The sequence below is a fragment of the Entelurus aequoreus genome, linkage group LG12, assembly GCF_033978785.1.
Source record: "Entelurus aequoreus isolate RoL-2023_Sb linkage group LG12, RoL_Eaeq_v1.1, whole genome shotgun sequence".
In the NCBI taxonomy this organism is placed as follows: domain Eukaryota; kingdom Metazoa; phylum Chordata; class Actinopteri; order Syngnathiformes; family Syngnathidae; genus Entelurus; species Entelurus aequoreus.
In genome coordinates, this window is record NC_084742.1 from 9,637,903 (window position 1) to 9,657,389 (window position 19,487).

Genomic DNA, 19,487 nt, shown 5'->3' on the forward strand with positions numbered 1-19,487 from the left:
TATATATTGATCATTAAAGCTAGTTATCATATAGTTTAAAGTAAATTACATCTAATTACATACAAAATTAGAAACTAAAAGCAAATTCTAATTCATTTTTCTCAACTATTGCCCAAATGCTAACAAATTCTATTCCTAATCCGTCAGACATTAAATCAATTGGGCGATTCATGTCCCAATTTTCCACTTTCCGATCAGCAAACGCCCGATTATCTTATTTCTTCTAAAATTGTCCTGTGGTGTGATTTGTGTGAAGAGTAAATTTGTCCGGATAATTACCTCTTAAATAAAATTGTAATTATTGCTGGCATTGCCATAGTGAGCAAAGCTCTGCATATCTGTAGGGAAAGCCTGAGTCAGTGCTGCATAAAATAAGCCAACCAAGGATAAAAAAAAAGAAAAAGCATTGGGGCTATTCAGCGGATCATGAAGTCCGTGTTTACGCCTGGGGATGTAACGATATGAAAATGTGACATCAAGATTATTATTATTATTATTGCGATGTTGTTGCATGTGCTCAAAAAGTACACATTGAAATCTTTTGACTAAGTTATTTTTTGTTTTAAATAACCAAAAAAAATAGACAACACTCTTTGAAAAGTCACTATTTTGCATGTTTCCTGTTTTAATCTTACTATTTGGCTAAGCTTTTATTGTTTTAAATATTGGTTCGTACTGTAACACTTTAAGATTTATGTCTATCAAAAGTGCGTAACAAATAAAATATATTATTTATTATTTCTGGCGGGCGTTGTGGTCTTTGATTGCACCGTAAAAACACCTCGTTGCGTATTCCTCGGAGTAAAGAACGATCACTCTGGCGGGCGTTGTGGTCTTTGAACGCACCGTAAAAACACCTCGTTGCGTATTCCTTGGAGTAAAGAACGATCACTCTGTTCTAAAAGAGCACAGCTCGTAGGTTTAATGGAATCTGAATATCTTAGTTGCTAGGACAGTAATGTGTTTATATAAGTTTAGATTGGGGTATGTCGTTTCTTAAAGGGGAAAGACGCTAATGTCTCTTGTTTTTATGTTAGCATTTAAGATAGAGAGCTGATGCCAGTCAGTCGGTGAGTTTGTTCACACGGCAGGTCAATTCCGATTTTTTGGGCAGTAAGTGACCTCTATCTGATTTTTCAATGTCAATGTGAACAGTGCAATTCCGATTTTTTTAAAGTCTACGCAGTTCCCTTCGTATATGGACATAATTTTGCTGATCTGAAAGAACAGGTCACGTTCTTTCGACCAAGATGTCGTCAAAAAGCGATAATCGTTAATAAATATTTGACAAAATAGACTGATGCAAAAAAATGGTTGCATCACAACGCAGAAAACATGTGAAAATAATGTTTTAGGAACTCACGTCATTGTCCACCAGTCGAGTCTGACTGCTCGCCCACACGTTACTTTTCGGCTCCTAAATGGCTGTCAAAGTGTGCCAACTTGTCGGAATACCTACTCAGTAGGGATGTGGGAAAAAATCGATTCGAGTTCGAATCGCGATTCTCACGTTGTGCGATTCGGAATAGATTCTCATTTTTAAAAAATCGATTTTTTGTAATTTAAAAATTTTTTTTTTTTTTTTTTTTAAATTAATCAATCCAACAAAACAATACACAGCAATACTATAACAATGCAATCCAATTCCAAAACCAAACCAGACCCAGCAACACTCAGAACAGCAATAAACAGAGCAATTGAGAGGAGACACAAACACGACACAGAACAAACCAAAAGTAGTGAAACAAAAATGAATATTATCAACAACAGTATCAATATTAGTTACAATTTCAACATAGCAGTGATTAAAAATCCCTCATTGACATTATCATTAGACATTTATAAAACAATACAAAAAAAAAGAACAATAGCGTCACAGTGCCTTACACTTGCATTGCATCTCATAAGCTTGACAACACACTGTGTCCAATATAAGATAAAATAAGTCATATTTTTGGTTCATTTAATAGTTAAAACAAATTTACATTATTGCAATCAGTTGATAAAACATTGTCCTTTACAATTATAAAAGCTTTTTACAAACATCTACTACTCTGCTTGCATGTCAGCAGACTGGGGTAGATCCTGCTGAAATCCTATGTATTGAATGAATAGAGAATAGTTTTGAATCGGGGAAAAATCGTTTTTGAATCGAGAATTGTGTTGAATTGAAAAAAAAATAGAAATTTTTTTTACATTTATTTTTTATTTTTATTTTTTTTAATAAAGAAATATAATCATGTGTGCTTACGGACTGTATCCCTGCAAACTGTATTGATCTATAATGTATATATTGTGCTTTTTATGTTGATTTAATAAAAAATAAAAATATATATATATTTTTCTTAATTTCTTGTGCGACCCGGTACCAATCGGACTACTGCTCTAAAGGGTGAGCACGGCTTAGGTGGTGTGGTATTACCGGTCTTGGTGCACATTGGTGTGACGACGGTTCCTTTGAAAAAATCCGAAACACTGCCATACGGTCTAGGTGACTTTCCCTGTTGTATCCAAAATGTCTTCATTTTTACTTTCTCTTCTCACTGCATGAAAAAAACAACAAGATAGCGCCACCCAACTTGATCGTTAATACAGTCACTCGATTGCCTGTTAGCATGTCACTCCCACTAAACAAGTGCCTTTGTTCGTGCGACCAACCTTGTTTCGCAACTTCCCGTTTCTTCCGACAAAGGCGGAAAAAAAAACGTTTTATCGAACCCATTTTTCTATATCGATTACGTGTCTATTGTGATATATCGTGATAGACGCCCAGCCGTAGGTTTGTTACAGACTTAAAATCTCTTCAAATTTAGAAAATCTTTATGTGTACCACAGCATATCATAGTATTAGTATATATAGTCTTTAGGCCAGGGGTGTCAAACGTACGGCCCGCGGGCCAGATCAGGTTCGCAAACAGGTTTTATCCAGCCCGTGTGACGAGTTTGCCAAGTATTAAATGAGCTGTTTTTGTTTTTTACTAAATAAACTGCTGTTTTAAATGTGTCCACTGGATGTCACAATAGCAATTCTGTTAGGCAACCAAACGGTTTATACCGGGGCCAAGCAAGAAGTAAAGGGTGACTGTGGTTCCTCCTCGACCCACATGAAACTTAAAACCTACCGTTTTATGTCTTCTGCTCCGAACACATCGCTATTTGGCACTCTCGTTGCCCCAAAATGTCTCTGTCAAACACGAGAAAAGTGAACTTAACCCTTTTGAATAGTTTTTACCTATGTTTCTTACGGTTTGTTGAGTTAGTACTGGATTGATACGTGGACATGATAAAGGCGGTATTTGATACCTAGAAGAGTTTACCTAGTGGTTAGAGTGTCCGCCCTGAGATCGGTAGGTTGGAGTTCAAATCCCAGCCGAGTCATACCAAAGACTATAAAAATGGGACCAGTTTCCCTCCCTGCTTGGCACTCAGCATCAAGGGTTGGAGTTGGGGGTTAAATCACCAAAATGATTCCCGGGCGCGGCGCCGCTGCTGCCCACTGCTCCCCAAGGGGATAGGTCAAATGCAGAGGACAAATTTCACCACATCTAGTGTGTGTGTGACAATCATTGGTACTTTAATCTTTTAATCTTAATGTTGTGGTTTTTGTTCAATTCCAGAAAGACTGTGACTTAAAGTTTAATCCTGGCTTTGTAGATACACTGAGACGAAGTCTAAGCTCATTGTGTTTTTGAAGCGGCACAAATTCCCTCAGAATTTTCAACAAACTTGAAGTGTTTTGTCCAGAGGATTATTTGTGATTTGTACATTTTCAGAATGTGCTCGTTCTATTTTTAGCCAAAGTAAAACAATGAAAACAACCTGGACTTGTCTTTATTTTTAAGTTATCATGCCATGATTTTACCATCCCGGCCCACTTGGGAATAGATTTTCCTCCACGCGGCCCCTGAACTAAAATGACTTTGACAACCCTGCTTTAAGCTATGGATAAATGAAACGGTGATACAGTATTGTATTTTTTATACACCACAACATTAGCGCAAACAAAACATACAGTTTTTGCCTTTAATGAGATTAGCTCTGGTGGACAGGTGCCTCTTACGCAATGACTAATAGTTGTACATACACACACGCACACAAACACACACAGGCTTTGTCTGCCTGTCCCTAATGCAACAGTTCATGTTCGCTTCCAGCTCTCGGGCTCATTACTGCGATTACAGTGACAGCCTCAGAAACACTGATTCCTCACAAGCACACACAGAAAGGAAATCCCAGCGCACGGAAACTTTAGAATTAAAAACAACAAATAAAGTAAAGTACCGATAAATTGCAGTAAAACAATGCAAAGGAGCAGATAACGTGATTGTGTCGTTAATGCCGATCAATCCGCTCTGCGGAGATGAAGTCATAGAACGTTAGTCATGCTGATCAAATCACCTCTCAGGACACTGACTCATTCTTTGACCTAAATCAGGGGTGTCCAAACTTTTTCCAGTGAGGGCCGCATAAATCAAAATTGAAGGCGGGGGGGTCACTTTGATACATTTTAAACATTAAAAATACTAACCAATATAGGTCGATCAATATCTGCTTAACTATCTATCCATATCTTAGTTTTGTGTAATCAGTAACAAAGCATAGTCTACATAATTTTGCCCTCAATTAAGCATTTCAAGAATAGAAATGACCAAAAAATATCAATACTACAGTACGAGTGTGTACCAAAACAATCAGACCTCGCTGTGCAGTATTGTGGTCACTGATTGGCTCAGCCTAAGGCAGCATTACTAAATTCAGCATGCTAACTTTTTTAGCCAATTCATAACTTGGTACTTGACACATGCTAACCGTTAACACGTTAATGTTAGCATGCTAGCATTCTAACATAAATGTGCTAATTTTTTTAGCCAATTTTGCAGCCTTGGTAAGCCTTTTTATTTATAAAGCAATTTTCACAGATAAAATGTTTTACAAAACATAGGTGAATGTAAACAAAAATTAAATTAAAACAACAGGGGCAACATCATAGAAGTAATTAAAAGAAAAAGTTAAGTCCATTAACTAAAAGCTTTTCTAAAAAGCGAAGTCTTCAAATATTTTTTTAAGAGTCAACACTCAAGCTCACACTGGGAACTTAGAGTCATAACTTCGTATTTGACACATGCTAACTGTTAGCATGGTAATATTATCGTTCAAGCATACTAACATGAAAATGCTAACTTGTACCAATTTTGCAGCAGAACACCTCAGAGTCACATGATTTGACATTTGACACATGCTAACGGTTAGCGTGCTAACATAATCATTGTAACATGAAAATGCTAACTTTTTTATCCAATTTTGCAGGCGAACACCTCAGAGTCATATAACTCGGTACTTGAAACATGCTAACTGTTAGCATGCTAACATTATCCTTATAGCATACCCACATCAAAATGCTAACTTCTTTAGCCAATTTTGCAGCCAAACACCTCAGAGTCATATAACTTTGCATTTGACACATAGTAACGGCATGCTAACGTAATCATTCTTGCTTACTAACTTTAAAATGTTAACTTTTTAGCCAATTTTGCAGATGAACACCTCAGAGACATATGATTTGGTACTTGATACATGCTAACGGTTAGCATGCTATATTTTAAGCTAATTCTACATCAGGGGTCCCCAAACTATGGCCCGCGGGCCGGATCAGGCCAGCCAGCGTCCAAAATCAGGTCTGCGGGAAGTCCCAAGTATTAAAAAAAATAAAAATAAAAATAAAAATAAAAAATAAAAAATGTTTCTGTCTTTTCTTATCCACTTTGTACCGCTTGCTACTCACGGTGTCTCCTAGCCGCTCAGGCAAATCATATTGTCTAAAAATGCATTTTCTCATCGATAACGTGACATCATCGCGCGCTGAAAGTGCGCTCATATATATATATATATATATATATATATACACACACACACACACACACACACACACACACACACAGCCCAGCCCCCGGCCAAATTGTTTTAACCCAATGGCAATTTCTACCAAAATTGCATTTTCTTATCGGTAATGTTTTTATTTTGTCTTCAGAATGTGTCACAGGCCAAAAAAAAAAACAAATAGCCCCCGAGGCGCACTTTGGACACCCCTGACCTATTTGCCACATCATATTATTTTGTATACAGCATTAATGCATGATTTAACAACACAATATCTAACACACTTCCTTTTTTAAGCACAGGCTTCTGTGTACCTTCTGACTTGATGACACAACCCCACTAAGTGCATCAAAAATGCCTTCAGGTCGGCATGATGTTTGTGTTATGTAACCGCGCACATACTCAGACTGTCAGAGTGCATCTGCCAGCAGGTGTATTGCTACTATGTACTGCAAGTCGGGCTACAATGAGTCTGTTTTTAGGAACAGACAACATTTGGTGCTGACATCAAGGACCATTTCAGTCTGTAGTGTCCTTCTACGTCCAGGTTACCATAGCAACATTATTTTAATGACATAATGACCACAATACATTAAGTGAATAATGGATAGCACCTTCTATGCGTAGCCTTCATAGCAGTAGCATATTAGTAACTCAAAAAAAATATGCTGTTGCCTGGCGGAAATGCCATATTAAGATTTTTTTTCCCATTTATTTTACAAAGCTTTGTGTAATTATTGGTATCAACATTTGAAATTTTTTTCTTGACTTTCTACTTTATACTGTATTTTTTGCTGCGAGCAAACAAGCTGCGATTCTGCGAACCACGAGTGGAGACCCCACGCCGCACTTTGGCCACCCTTTATGTCGTTTATCATGACAAAAAAAACATGCAAATGTGACCCCTAGTGGACATGAGAAAAATAGGGATGACATCGGTGCAATTTGTTTGGAGGCAGAGCTAGTGCAGGTGTTGCAGTGACGCCACCTTTCCCGGCAGAGGGTGCTGATATTAAAATACATTTAAAAAAAATAAAAAATACATACCAGCCTTAGTAAATTGTTATTCTATAAAAAGATTAAAACATTTTTTTAAAAACTCAAAAGTATTGCTTAATGCCATGTTTAAACTTATTTAAATATTGACTTAAATGTGATTTATTTTATACATACATATATATATATATACACACATATATATATATATGTATATATATAGGCTAGCGTGGTCCCCGTGGTAGTGGGGGCGCTCCTAATCACTTGGCCCTGCCACAGGTGTGTGTATATATATATATATATATATATATATATATATATATATATATATATATATATATATATATATATATATATATATATATATATATATACACACACACACACACACACCTGTGGCAGGGCCAAGTGATTAGGACACCTGATTCTGATAATTTGGATGGGTGGCCTAATACTTTTGGCTATATATATATATATATATATATATATATATCTCACTATATTGCCAACAGTATTTGGCCACCCATCCAAATGATCAGAATCAGGTGTCCTAATCACTTGGCCCGGCCACAGGTGTATAAAATCAAGCATTTAGGCATGGAGACTGTTTCTACAAACATTTGTGAAAGAATGGGCCGCTCTCAGGAGCTCAGTGATTTCCAGCGTGGAACTGTCATAGGACAAATCCAGTGCAATTGTGCAACACATCCAGTCGTGAAATTTCCGCGCTCCTAAATATTCCAAAGTCAACTGTCGGGTTTATTATAAGAAAATGGAAGTTTGGGAACAACAGCAACTCAGTCACGAAGTGGTAGGCCACGTAAACTGACAGAGAGGAGTCAGCGGATGCTGTAGCGCATAGTGCAAAGACTTTCTGCACAGTCAGTTGCTACAGAGCTCCAAACTTCATGTGACCTTCCAATTAGCCCACATACAGTACGCGGAGAGCTTCATGGAATGGGATTCCATGGCCGTGCAGCTGAATCTAAGCCATACATCACCAAGTCCAATGCAAAGCGTCGGGTGCAGTGGTGTAAAGCAGTGGTCCCCAACCGATTGGTACCGGGCCGCGCAAGAAATTTAAAAAAAAAAAATAATAATGTTTTTTTTTTTTTTTTTTTTAGTTCAATCAACATAAAAAACACAATAAATACATTATATATCAATATAGATCAATACAGTCTGCAGGGATACTGTCTGTAAGCACACATGATTGTATTTCTTTCTGGGAAAAAAAAAAAAAAAAACCTTGTGGGAACAGTTTGGAGCGGGCCCCTTCCTATTCCAACATGACTGTGCACCAGTGCACAAAGCAAGGTCCATAAAGACATGGATGACAGAGTCTGGTGTGGATGAACTTGACTGGCCTGCACAGAGTCCTGACATGAACCCGATAGAACACCCTTGGGATGAATTAGAACGGAGACTGAGAGCCAGGCCTTCTCAACCAACATCAGTGTGTGACTTCACCAATACGCTTTTGGAAGAATGGTCGAAAATTCCTATAAACACACTCTGCAACATTGTGGACAGCCTTCCCAGAAGAGTTGAAGCTGTAATAGCTGCAAAAGGTGAACAGACATCATAATGAACCCTATAGGTAAGGAATGGGATGGCACTTCAAGTTCATATGCAAGTCAAGGCAGGTGGCCAAATACTTTTGGCAATATAGTCCACACACACACACACACACACACACACACACACACACACACACACACACACACACACACACACACACACACACACACACACACACACACACACACCTCTGACAGATAATCATAAAAAGTTCAAATGAGGGTATATGGGGGGAAATATGTGCCATAATTAAAGATTTACTGGAGTATTGTACTGACTGATCCATGTCCTTCAGAGCTTCCACTATCACCATGGCGACATCTTTCAGGCTTCCCAGGAAAATAAATGCAGGGTCATTCCTTCATTAACGAGGTCAAAGGTCAGTGGGCAGGCACGCAATATGGAAAAAAAGACGGCATTAACGTGTAGTTAATAAAGACAAATAATTTCTTAGGTATCTATCAGAGGGTAGCAGCTGGCAGATGGGGAGCAGCAGCCTGCTGTGCTTCAGTTCATTTGAGTTGCTTCATGAATATTCATCACAAACAAGCCCGGCTGGACACACACACACACACACACACACATTTGTGTCATGGCAGCAGGCTCTCAGCCTTTGCCCTCAACCATAATCAATAATGGGCGAGGGGGTGGAAACTTGTATTGGATGGACAATGCATTTTTGAATTTTTTTTTTTAGATTTGTGAAAATTATGATTCGATAATTTTTTTTGTGCACCCCTACTAATTAAACTAAAAATATGAAAACTACAGTGGCATTGGCCACTTGAGGAGACCAAACCAACCAGAGCACACGGTTCAGTATCGTGGCCACTGATTGGCTCAGCCTCAGGAAGCATTACTTCACGGGTACTGTATGTCTGGAGGGCTCAAATAATGTTAAATAAAAAACTTTTTAGAAGGTTGTAAACAATAATCTCGCTTTGAAAATATTAAATCATTTAAATCATAATTTTTTTTACCACAGTCAGGCCTGTTTTTGATACCAGTAATGAACAAGGTTTTACTGTACTTTATAATAAAAATTAAAAATATATACATATTTCTTTGCATTACAAATAGATTTATTGAAATTGTGAATCATTATAAACACCCATTTCATATTACTATTATCAAAATAATGGCAATTAATCCTTTAAAGTGAACAAAAATGCCAAAGTCAGTGGACAAGTAAGCAGCATATCCGTCATACATCTAATTACTCAGAGAAATACTATATCTCTTTTGAATATTACAGTACAACGCCGAATTTGAAGCCACCCGATCAATAATTGAAAGTCCACCTCCAGGACAGTGAGGTGCAACTTCAGCATGACTCACTATATGGCAGGATGGATTGTTAACTTATTTTGTTGCTTTCGCTTATACTACTAAATAAACATTTGCAACACCGGCTGTTACGTAACCATGGTGACACATTTACACGCGCGCACGTGGGTGTGTGCCTGCTTCAAAGATAGGAGAAATCACCTATGAAGGTCCAATGATGAAGTAAACATGCTTTAATGTAGCATGACATTTTTTCTGCGATATATTATATCAAAATAGATCCTCACAAAGATTAGGACGGTGCAGACAGCTTGCAGGCTAAGGCATGTGCTGGTTGGCAAAGTGCGAACTGATTCTTGCACACACACGCACACACACACACACCTAAACTGTTACAGGCAGGGGAGAGGCACCTTTGAGCAGCTTTCACATGTCAGCATTATAAGGGCGTCACCATGGCGATTTATTGTGTTGAAACAAAGACTGAAAGCGTCTAACATAATATTGAGATTATGGCAGATTACAATGTTGTGTGCAATTTATCTGTACGTTTTTAATGTGAACCCAAAACATGGCTGGCTATTTTATGTAGGGAAAAAAAAAAATGTTTCTAAATTATCATTACATGGCGCAACAGCAGGGTCACACAGTGTAGGGTGCTGATAAAATTGCCACAAAAATACTTAAATCAAAATAAATTAAATATATTAGATTGGAGCATACTGTATTTAAAATTTTATATATATATATATATATATATATATATATAGTCGAGCACCACAGAAATGCAACCACGGTCATAATATAAAATCACATTTTTGTATGAACAGAGTAAATTAAAATCAATATAAATTAAATTATGTACCATTTATCAATGAAATCAATGTTGTTAAATTATATGTATTTTTTCCCTTTTTAAACTGAATTTAAAATATTTTAAATAAATTTAAAATCAAGCAAATGCCCTGCAAATTAAATTATTTAATTACATTTTATAAAAAGAAAATATATTAAAGACAATCAAATGATGAATGCAATAAAATACACTAATATTTCATATGATTGTTTTTTTTAAATAATACATACAAATGAAATAGCATTAAATCAAGCTAAATCCATGCAAACTAAATTATTAAATTATATTATGTATAAAAAAAAAATTTGACAATCAAATATTAGTGTATTCTATTGCATTCATCATGCAATAAAATACACTAATATTTTAAATAGTACACTCAAAATAAATAGCATTGAAGCAAGCAAAGACCTGAAAACTAAATTATTAAATTACATGATATTAAAAAAACACAATAAAATGATGAATGCAATAAAATACACTAATATTTTATATGAAATAATTCACACAAATTAAATAACGTACATATATATATATATATTAGGAGTTTACCTATCCGCTTGAACTGTTCAGATTCAAACATCTGCAAATAATATCAAAATATTGTTATCTGACCTATAATGAAGGTATCACACAGGCAGCCGCTCAAGTGACTGACATCAGATGGTGGTCTGCTGGGCTGACTTGGGACCACACCCTGACCCAAAATGAACAACTAATCAAATGCTTATGATAGCCACGAGGCATCATACAAAAAAAAATAAAGATGCATTTCATGCGAGCAAGGCTCCACCCTTCTTAGCTGCTCTATTGAAAAGTGGAAGAATAGATCTATAAAGAACTGAAAAGGTGGAAACCTGACCCCCTTGAGCGTGACATGCCATTATACACACTGGGCCACATAGGTACACCTGAGACACAGCACACAAAAGTTGTGTGTCAAAGTCTAACAACAAGGATCTGGATTACATGACAAAGATGGCTGTCACTCAACACATATGCACCTTAATCGACGCATTTATTGACATTTTGGGGCTTTTGAGAGTGTTTGCTGCACTCTCTTTACATGATGATCACACCACAATACACAGGTATAAAGAAAGGGTGCTATAATTGGACTCGCACGTGTGGCGTGGATGGACAATGAGTGTTTCTGCTGCAGGTGTGAGCCAGAAGAAGAAGAAGAAGAAGCATCCTTACCTCAGTGCCACACGCACGGAGCTCTCACCCAGCCCACTGCTCATTGTGTCCCCGGGAATAAAAATAGCTTTCCCTTTTTCTTTATCCTCTTAGAAGACGAGGCAGCGCCTTTCTCGTCCGCCACCTTCCTCCTCCTCCTCCTCCTCCTCCTCACATCACCGTGAAGCCCCCCGCAGCCTGCGTGCAAACACAAGGCGCGTGTTTGTTAACAGGGACCGTTTCTTGCCGTCTAAAATCCATGCCAGCTCCCCTCGACATGTTGGCTCATCTCAGCGTGCAGAAAACACACACACACACACACAAAACAACGATGGACGAGCCTCGTTTACGCTCAGCGTGTGTGCAAGACTCTGTGAGAGGCGGTGACGTCATCAAGCTCCTCCCCCTGCCCTGTGAGACGTACCATTGGCAGGGGACAACCTGAAAGGGGGAAAAAAATCATAACCAAACACTGCTCAAATCAAATAATCATTACAAATATATATATTTAAATATATTTTTATAACACAGCAACTTAGACAACATTCATTTTTTTGTATTCAAAAAATATAAAATATTACCAAGTGTCTTCATTTCTAATTGAGGGACTCCCTCTTGTGCGATAAAAAGGTAAAGTACAGCTTAAGCCAGCGTTCAACTAAAACACTTCACAGTGCGCACACACAATTGTATGCAACAAAACATGATTTTAAAATGAAACATTAAGCATGTACAATTTTTAAAAAGGGAATGAAATGAATATAATAGGTGCTCCAACTTTTTTCACTGATATACAGGTATATATAAATACTGTAGTGGCTGGCTACGGGGTGTTAGCCAATGACTTTGGGTGGGGGCGGGACTTCCGGGGGAGAGATAGGGAAGTGACGTCGATGATAGACAGTATAGCGTTCGAGTATTGCCGGGGAAAGAGGGGAGACGCACGTTGGGGTTGTTGTGTGGTGGAACCGCATCTTGTGCAACAAAGACAAGACAAACAAATAAATTGTATGAGCCTACAATCCTGGATTATTACTATATATATATATATATATATATATATATATATATATATATATATATATATATATATATATATATATATATATATATATATATATATATATATATATATATATATATATATATATATAAATACCTATACATGCATATCGTGTGTTTGTGACAAATCATTGGTACTAAAAAAAAAATATATACACACACATTTATATAAACATACAGTAGATATATATATATATATATATATATATATATATATATATATATATATATATATATATATATATATATATATATATATATATATATATATATATATATATTAGGGCTGCAACTAACGATTAATTTGATAATCGATTAATCTGTCGATTATTACTTCGATTAATCGATTAATAATCGGATAAAGGAGACAAACTACATTTCTATCCTATCCAGTATTTTATTGAAAAAAAACAGCATACTGGCACCATACTTATTTTGATTATTGTTTCTCAGCTGTTTGTCAATGTTGCAGTTTATAAATAAAGGTTTATTAAAAAAAATAAAAATAAAAATGTATTTAAAAAAAAAAAAAAAAAACCTCTGCGCATGCGCATAGCATAGATCCAACGAATCGATTACTAAATTAATCGGCAACTATTTTAATAATCGATTTTAATCGATTAACTGTTGCAGCCCTAATATATATATATATATTTATATACACTACCGTTCAAAAGTTTGGGGTCACATTGAAATGTCCTTATTTTTTAAGGAAAAGCACTGTACTTTTCAATGAAGATAACTTTAAACTAGTCTTAACTTTAAAGAAATACACTCTATACATTGCTAATGTGGTAAATGACTATTCTAGCTGCAAATGTCTGGTTTTTGGTGCAATATCTACATAGGTGTATAGAGGCCAATTTCCAGCAACTATCACTCCAGTGTTCTAATGGTACAATGTGTTTGCTCATTGGCTCAGAAGGCTAATTGATGATTAGAAAACCCTTGTGCAATCATGTTCACACATCTGAAAACAGTTTAGCTCGTTACAGAAGCTACAAAACTGACCTTCCTTTGAGCAGATTGAGTTTCTGGAGCATCGCATTTGTGGGGTCAATTAAACGCTCAAAATGGCCAGAAAAAGAGAACTTTCATCTGAAACTCGACAGTCTATTCTTGTTCTTAGAAATGAAGGCTATTCCACAAAATTGTTTGGGTGACCCCAAACTTTTGAACGGTAGTGTATATATATGTATTTATTATATAAAATAATTCTCTCTCCAAAGAACTAGAAAATCTCTTGTGAATGCTAAAGAGCCAAAGCCAATTTGAAATGCAGTTAGCACGCTGGTCAGACACTGTTAACCACGCTATACTGTTGGATAAACTCAGAGCAAATGGATTTGATAAAACCTCATGGAGCTGGATGCAATCTTACTTGGAGGGGAGGGAACAGGTGGTAGAGGTGAACGGCACCGTGTTCCCCCCCCTCTCAGTAAGCTGTGGAGTCCCCCAAGGCAGTATATTAGGGCCTTTACAGTTTCTAATATACATAAACGACATGTCATCAGCATGCGACTGTGAATTGTTCTTGTTTGCGGATGACTCGGCCCTGCTGGTATCCAGCAAGGACAAGTCACAGGTGGAGAAAATCCTCAGTGCTGAACTCTGTAGAATTTGCACCTGGCTCGCTGACAACAAGCTATCCATACACTTGGGTAAAACGGAATCCATCCTATTTGGGTCCCACATCAACCTTGAGAAAGTCAGTGACTTCTCTATAAAAGTAGGTGACATTGTTATCACCAGGAAAGATGAGGTCACCTACCTAGGTTCCATTCTAGAGGCTAATCTTTCCTGTGATAAAATGATAAAAAGGTCAACCAACGAACGAGATTTCTCTACAGAATCTCCTCTCTGGTCAACAAAAGCACCATGAAGATTCTAGCGTGAACTCTCATTCTACCCTTTTTCGATTACGCTTGCACCTCCTGGTACCCTAGCACCTCCAAAACCCTCAAATCTAGACTCCAAACATCCCAGAACAAGCTAGTCAGATTACTTCTAGACCTCCACCCCAGGACACACCTCACTCCTACCCACTTCTCCAAAGTGGGCTGGCTCAGGGTGGAGGACAGAGTAAAACAACTTGCACTGAGCCTAATCTACAAAATCCGCTACACCTCCCTGATACCGAAGTACATGTCAAACTACTTCCTTAATGTAAATGACCGCCATAACCACAACACCAGGGGGAGCTCCACTAACCACGTCAAACCCAGATTCCGATCTAACAAAGGTCTTAACTCATTCTCCTTCTATGCCACATCAATATGGAATGCACTCCCAACAGGTATAAAAGAAAGGGCATCTCTATCCTCCTTCAAAACCGCACTAAAAGAACACCTCCAGGCAACTTCAACCCTAAACTAACACCCTCCCTTCCACATCCTACCTCCCCGGATTGTAAATAATCAAATGTAAATAATCAAATGTAGATACTTATTCTTATGCTTTCTGATCTCTCCCTCTCTCTCTCTCTCTCTATGTCCACTACTTGCTGTACATATCCTACCAAGTCAGTTATATGTCAATTTCTCTGATGATGCAATTGTTGATGACTGAAGTGTTGATATCAACCAAACCTATCCCCGCCCCCCCACCCCCTCCACATCCCAGACCCCGGATTGTAAATAATGTAAATAATTCAATGTATATACTCTGATGATTATCTTATGTGATGAATGTATTATGATGATAGTGTGAATCAATTTAAGTGGACGCCAACTTAAGTCTCAAGTTGAAAAACTTATTCGGGTGTTACCATTTAGTGGTCAATTGTACGGAATATGTACTGCACTGTGCAATCTACTAATACAAGTTTCAATCAATCATCAATCAATCAAATCGCATCAAGTAACAAAATATGAGCAAACGAGCTAAAAAATTTAAAAAAAAAAGCCAGCACACAGACAGTACTATGCTAACATGCTAACAATGGCAGGTTTACAGTTAGCATTAGTGAAATATCAATATATATGACACTAAGGTGTACGCCTGCTAAATTAGCCTTTAAAAACAGCTTGCTAATGTTAGCATGCTAAAATGCTAACTGTAGCAAGTGTCAAGTACGAAAATGTATTACTCGGAGGTGTGTAACTGTGAAAAAAAGGGTTAGCATTCAGAAAGTACAAAAATAGGACTAAGGTGTTAACCTGCACAATTTGCAAACACCTGTAATAGAATATAGTTCAAATTGTGAATACATGAAATAAAAGAACAGAATGAAATAAAATACACATCCCTTACCTACAGGTATACCAATGAGTGAATGCACAAATGGTGGAATGGCGCCACCTCATAGGGGATATTGTGTATTACAGTCTCAAGAGCAAGTTTAGTAAGAAGTTGGTGCAAAATAGGCAATAATTTGAGTTCCCAATGAAAAAAAAAAATACGAACCTATATATGAACTTTCTTTTAGGCAACGTCAAGTCGCAGGTGAACCTTGTTACTCAGGGCATGCTGCCACCGTGTGGACATGTGTGGTTATCGCATCCATGGCGTCCACTAACGGCACGGGTGTCCAAACTTTTCCCACTGAGGGCGGCACACTGAAAATTAAAGCATGCGGGGACCATTTTAAAAACCAACACAACATATAGCTATAGATTTATTTCAACCTTTAGGGCTCCCCTCAAGTTTGGTCGTGGGGACCCAAAATGGTCTCAGGCAAAATAATGTAAAAAATAAGTAATGTGTACATACAACAAAAAAATCCTACTAAAGTTATTGTGGATCCAAAAGGGTCCCACTCATAAAAGTGTTAAAAATAACTCATCGATATATATATTTTTTTAACGTTAACACTTAAGTTTCTAGATCAGTGATTATCCAACTGGGCTCCATCTAGTGCCAACTAATAACTTAAATATTCAAACACAGTATTACTGTTCAAACTGTGTGCAATGTTAAAAATACTTGTTCAATAAAACATCTGCCTTGTTTTTAATGAAAATGTAGGCCTACTATGCTACTGTATTTTAATATTGGTCATTGTGGTGGTACTTGGAGAGCCAAGTGTTTTCTGAGGTGGTACTTGGTGAAAACAGTTTGAAATCCACTGCTCTAGATCAACCTTAGATGTATCTGTCGATAAAAAGTTTTTATTACTTATTTATGTTTGTTTGTTTCATGCCCTTTTTGTCAAAGAAAACATAAGATTTTATATGGCAAACACACAAAATATGAAATAATTTAATGTGAAGTAATGGGAGCCTTGAATAGCTCAATAATTCATAACAACATTGATTTTGATTTATAATAAATGTTTGAGCAATGGGTTAAAAAAAAGGTCCCACTACACTTATTGGGGATCCAAAAGGGCCCCACTTATTAAAAAGTAAAAAGAAAAAGCCATTATTCTTTTTTTTTTACTTTTAACACTTAAATCTATATCAACTTAAGCTCTGTCGATTATAAATTGTTATTTGTTATTGTTTATGTCCTTGTTGTCAAAGAAAACTTGAGTTTTTCACTTGACAAACACACAAAATATGCACTATTTCCCCCAAAAAATATTTCAAAGTGGAATATTTGGTGTGAAATAATGGGAGCCTTGAATAGGTCAATAATTCATAACAACATTGATTTTGATTTATAATAAATGTTTTGAGAAATGAGTAAAAAAAGACCACTACACTTTTTTGGGATGAAGAAGGACTCCACTTATACAAGTGTTAAAAATGTTAAAATTGTTTTTTTTACTTTCAACACTTAAATCTCTAGATCAACTTAAGCTATATCCGTCAATTATGAGTTATTAGTATCTTATTGTTTATTCCCTTTTTATCAAATAAAACTATGTTTTTAATATGGAAAACACACAAAATATGCAATATTTCCCCCCCAAAATATATCAAAGTAGAATATTTGATGTGAAGTAATTGGAGCCTTGAATAGGTCAATAATTTATAGCAACATTGATTTGGATTTATTATAATTTTTTGAGCGATGAGTAAAAAAACAAAAAAAGCCCACTACACTTTTTTTGGGATGAAAAAGGGCTTCACTTATAAAAGTGTTAAAAATCTGTCTATCTTTTTTTTTTTTTCTTCCTTCCAACCCTTAAATCTCTAGATCAACTTAAGCTCTATCTGTTGATTAGGAGTTATGTTTTTTAATACACTGTAGCAGAAGGACTCCACTTATACAAGTGTTAAACATATGTTAAAATGGTTTTTTTTTACTTTCAACACTTAAATCTCTAGATCAACTTAAGCTATATCCGTCAATTATGAGTTATTAGTATCTTATTGTTTATTCCCTTTTTATCAAATAAAACTATGTTTTTAATATGGAAAACACACAAAATATGCAATATTTTCCCCCCCAAAATATTTCAAAGTAGAATATTTGATGTGAAGTAATTGGAGCCTTGAATAGGTCAATAATGTATAGCAACATTGATTTGGATTTATTATGATTTTTTGAGCAATGAGTAAAAAAAAAAAAAAAAAAAGCCCACTACACTTTTTTTGGGTTGAAAAAGGGCTTCACTTATAAAAGTGTTAAAAATCTGTCTATTATTTTTTTTTTTTTTTACTTCCAACCCTTAAATCTCTAGATCAACTTAAGCTCTATCCGTTGATTAGGAGTTATTATTATGTTATTATGTTTTTTAATACACTGTAGCACTTTGAGGTTGTTTGCTCAATGTAAAGTGCTTTTTACAAATAAAATCTATTATTATTATTATTATTGTTTATTCCCTTATTGTCAAAGAAAACTGGGTTTTTTTAATATGGAAAACACACAAAATATGCAATATTTCCCCCCAAAAAATATTTCAATGTGGAATATTTGATGTGAAATAATTGGAGCTTTGAATCGGTCAATAATTCGTAACAACATTTGGATTGGATTTATTATACGTATATATTTTTTTTACCAATGAGTTAAAAAAAAAAGCCCACTACACTTTTTTGGGATGAAAAAGGGCTACACTTACAAAAGTGTTAAAAATATGTCTTAAATTTTTTTTTTAACTTTCAACACTCAAATCTCTGGATCAACTTAAGCTCTATCCGTCGGTTATGAGTTTTTGTTATTATTTTTTAAAGTGTTTATTCCCTTTTTTTTATTCAAAGAAGACCACGTTTTTAACATGGAAAACACACCAAATGTGCAATATTTCCCCCCAAAATATTTCAAAGTGGAATATTTAAAGAAGTTTGAGCCTTAAATAGGTCAATAATTCATAACAATATTGATTTGAATTTATTATTATTTTTTGAGCAATGACAGAAGAGAAGAAAAATAAAGAACCGTCCCCCCCAAAGAAAAACAGCCTACATGGCATCGCAACTTTATCCTGTTTGCTCTTTTATTTCACTTGATTAAGTTTTTTTTAAGTAGTATTTTTATAATGTGCTGCGGGCAGTTAAAAAATTAGCTGTGTGCCGCAAATGGCCCCCGGGCCACAATTTGGACACCACTGACTTACAGGATGCAATGGCATCATGTAAACAACTAAATAAATACATGAACATTAAAAGTGCAATACAAACGAAAATGGTTTCATTTTAGCAGGAATAAAAACAAATCAATTCCCCCCATAATTGTAAATACACCTGATGCAATATCAATATAACTTTCACTAAATCAACTAATATTTACATATAGGGTAAATCGTGGGAGACATGAG

At 36.0% G+C, this 19,487-nt stretch overlaps 1 protein-coding gene across 5 annotated transcripts in view; it reads right to left on the minus strand.

Moving 5' to 3' along the window:
• The window catches only part of LOC133661419 (kinesin-like protein KIF21A), a 47,158-nt gene extending 35,022 nt beyond the window's left edge, over nt 1-12,136 (minus strand). For 3 of the 5 annotated variants that reach the window (XM_062064603.1, XM_062064605.1, XM_062064602.1), the window contains exon 1: nt 11,798-12,136. In XM_062064603.1, the coding sequence (XP_061920587.1) occupies nt 11,798-11,841 (44 nt within the window). In that variant the 5' untranslated portion in view covers nt 11,842-12,136. The remainder of the gene's footprint in view (nt 1-11,797) is intronic. The other 2 variants (XM_062064604.1, XM_062064601.1) reach the window with 1 other exon arrangement.
• Nucleotides 12,137-19,487: the final 7,351 nt, after the last annotated feature.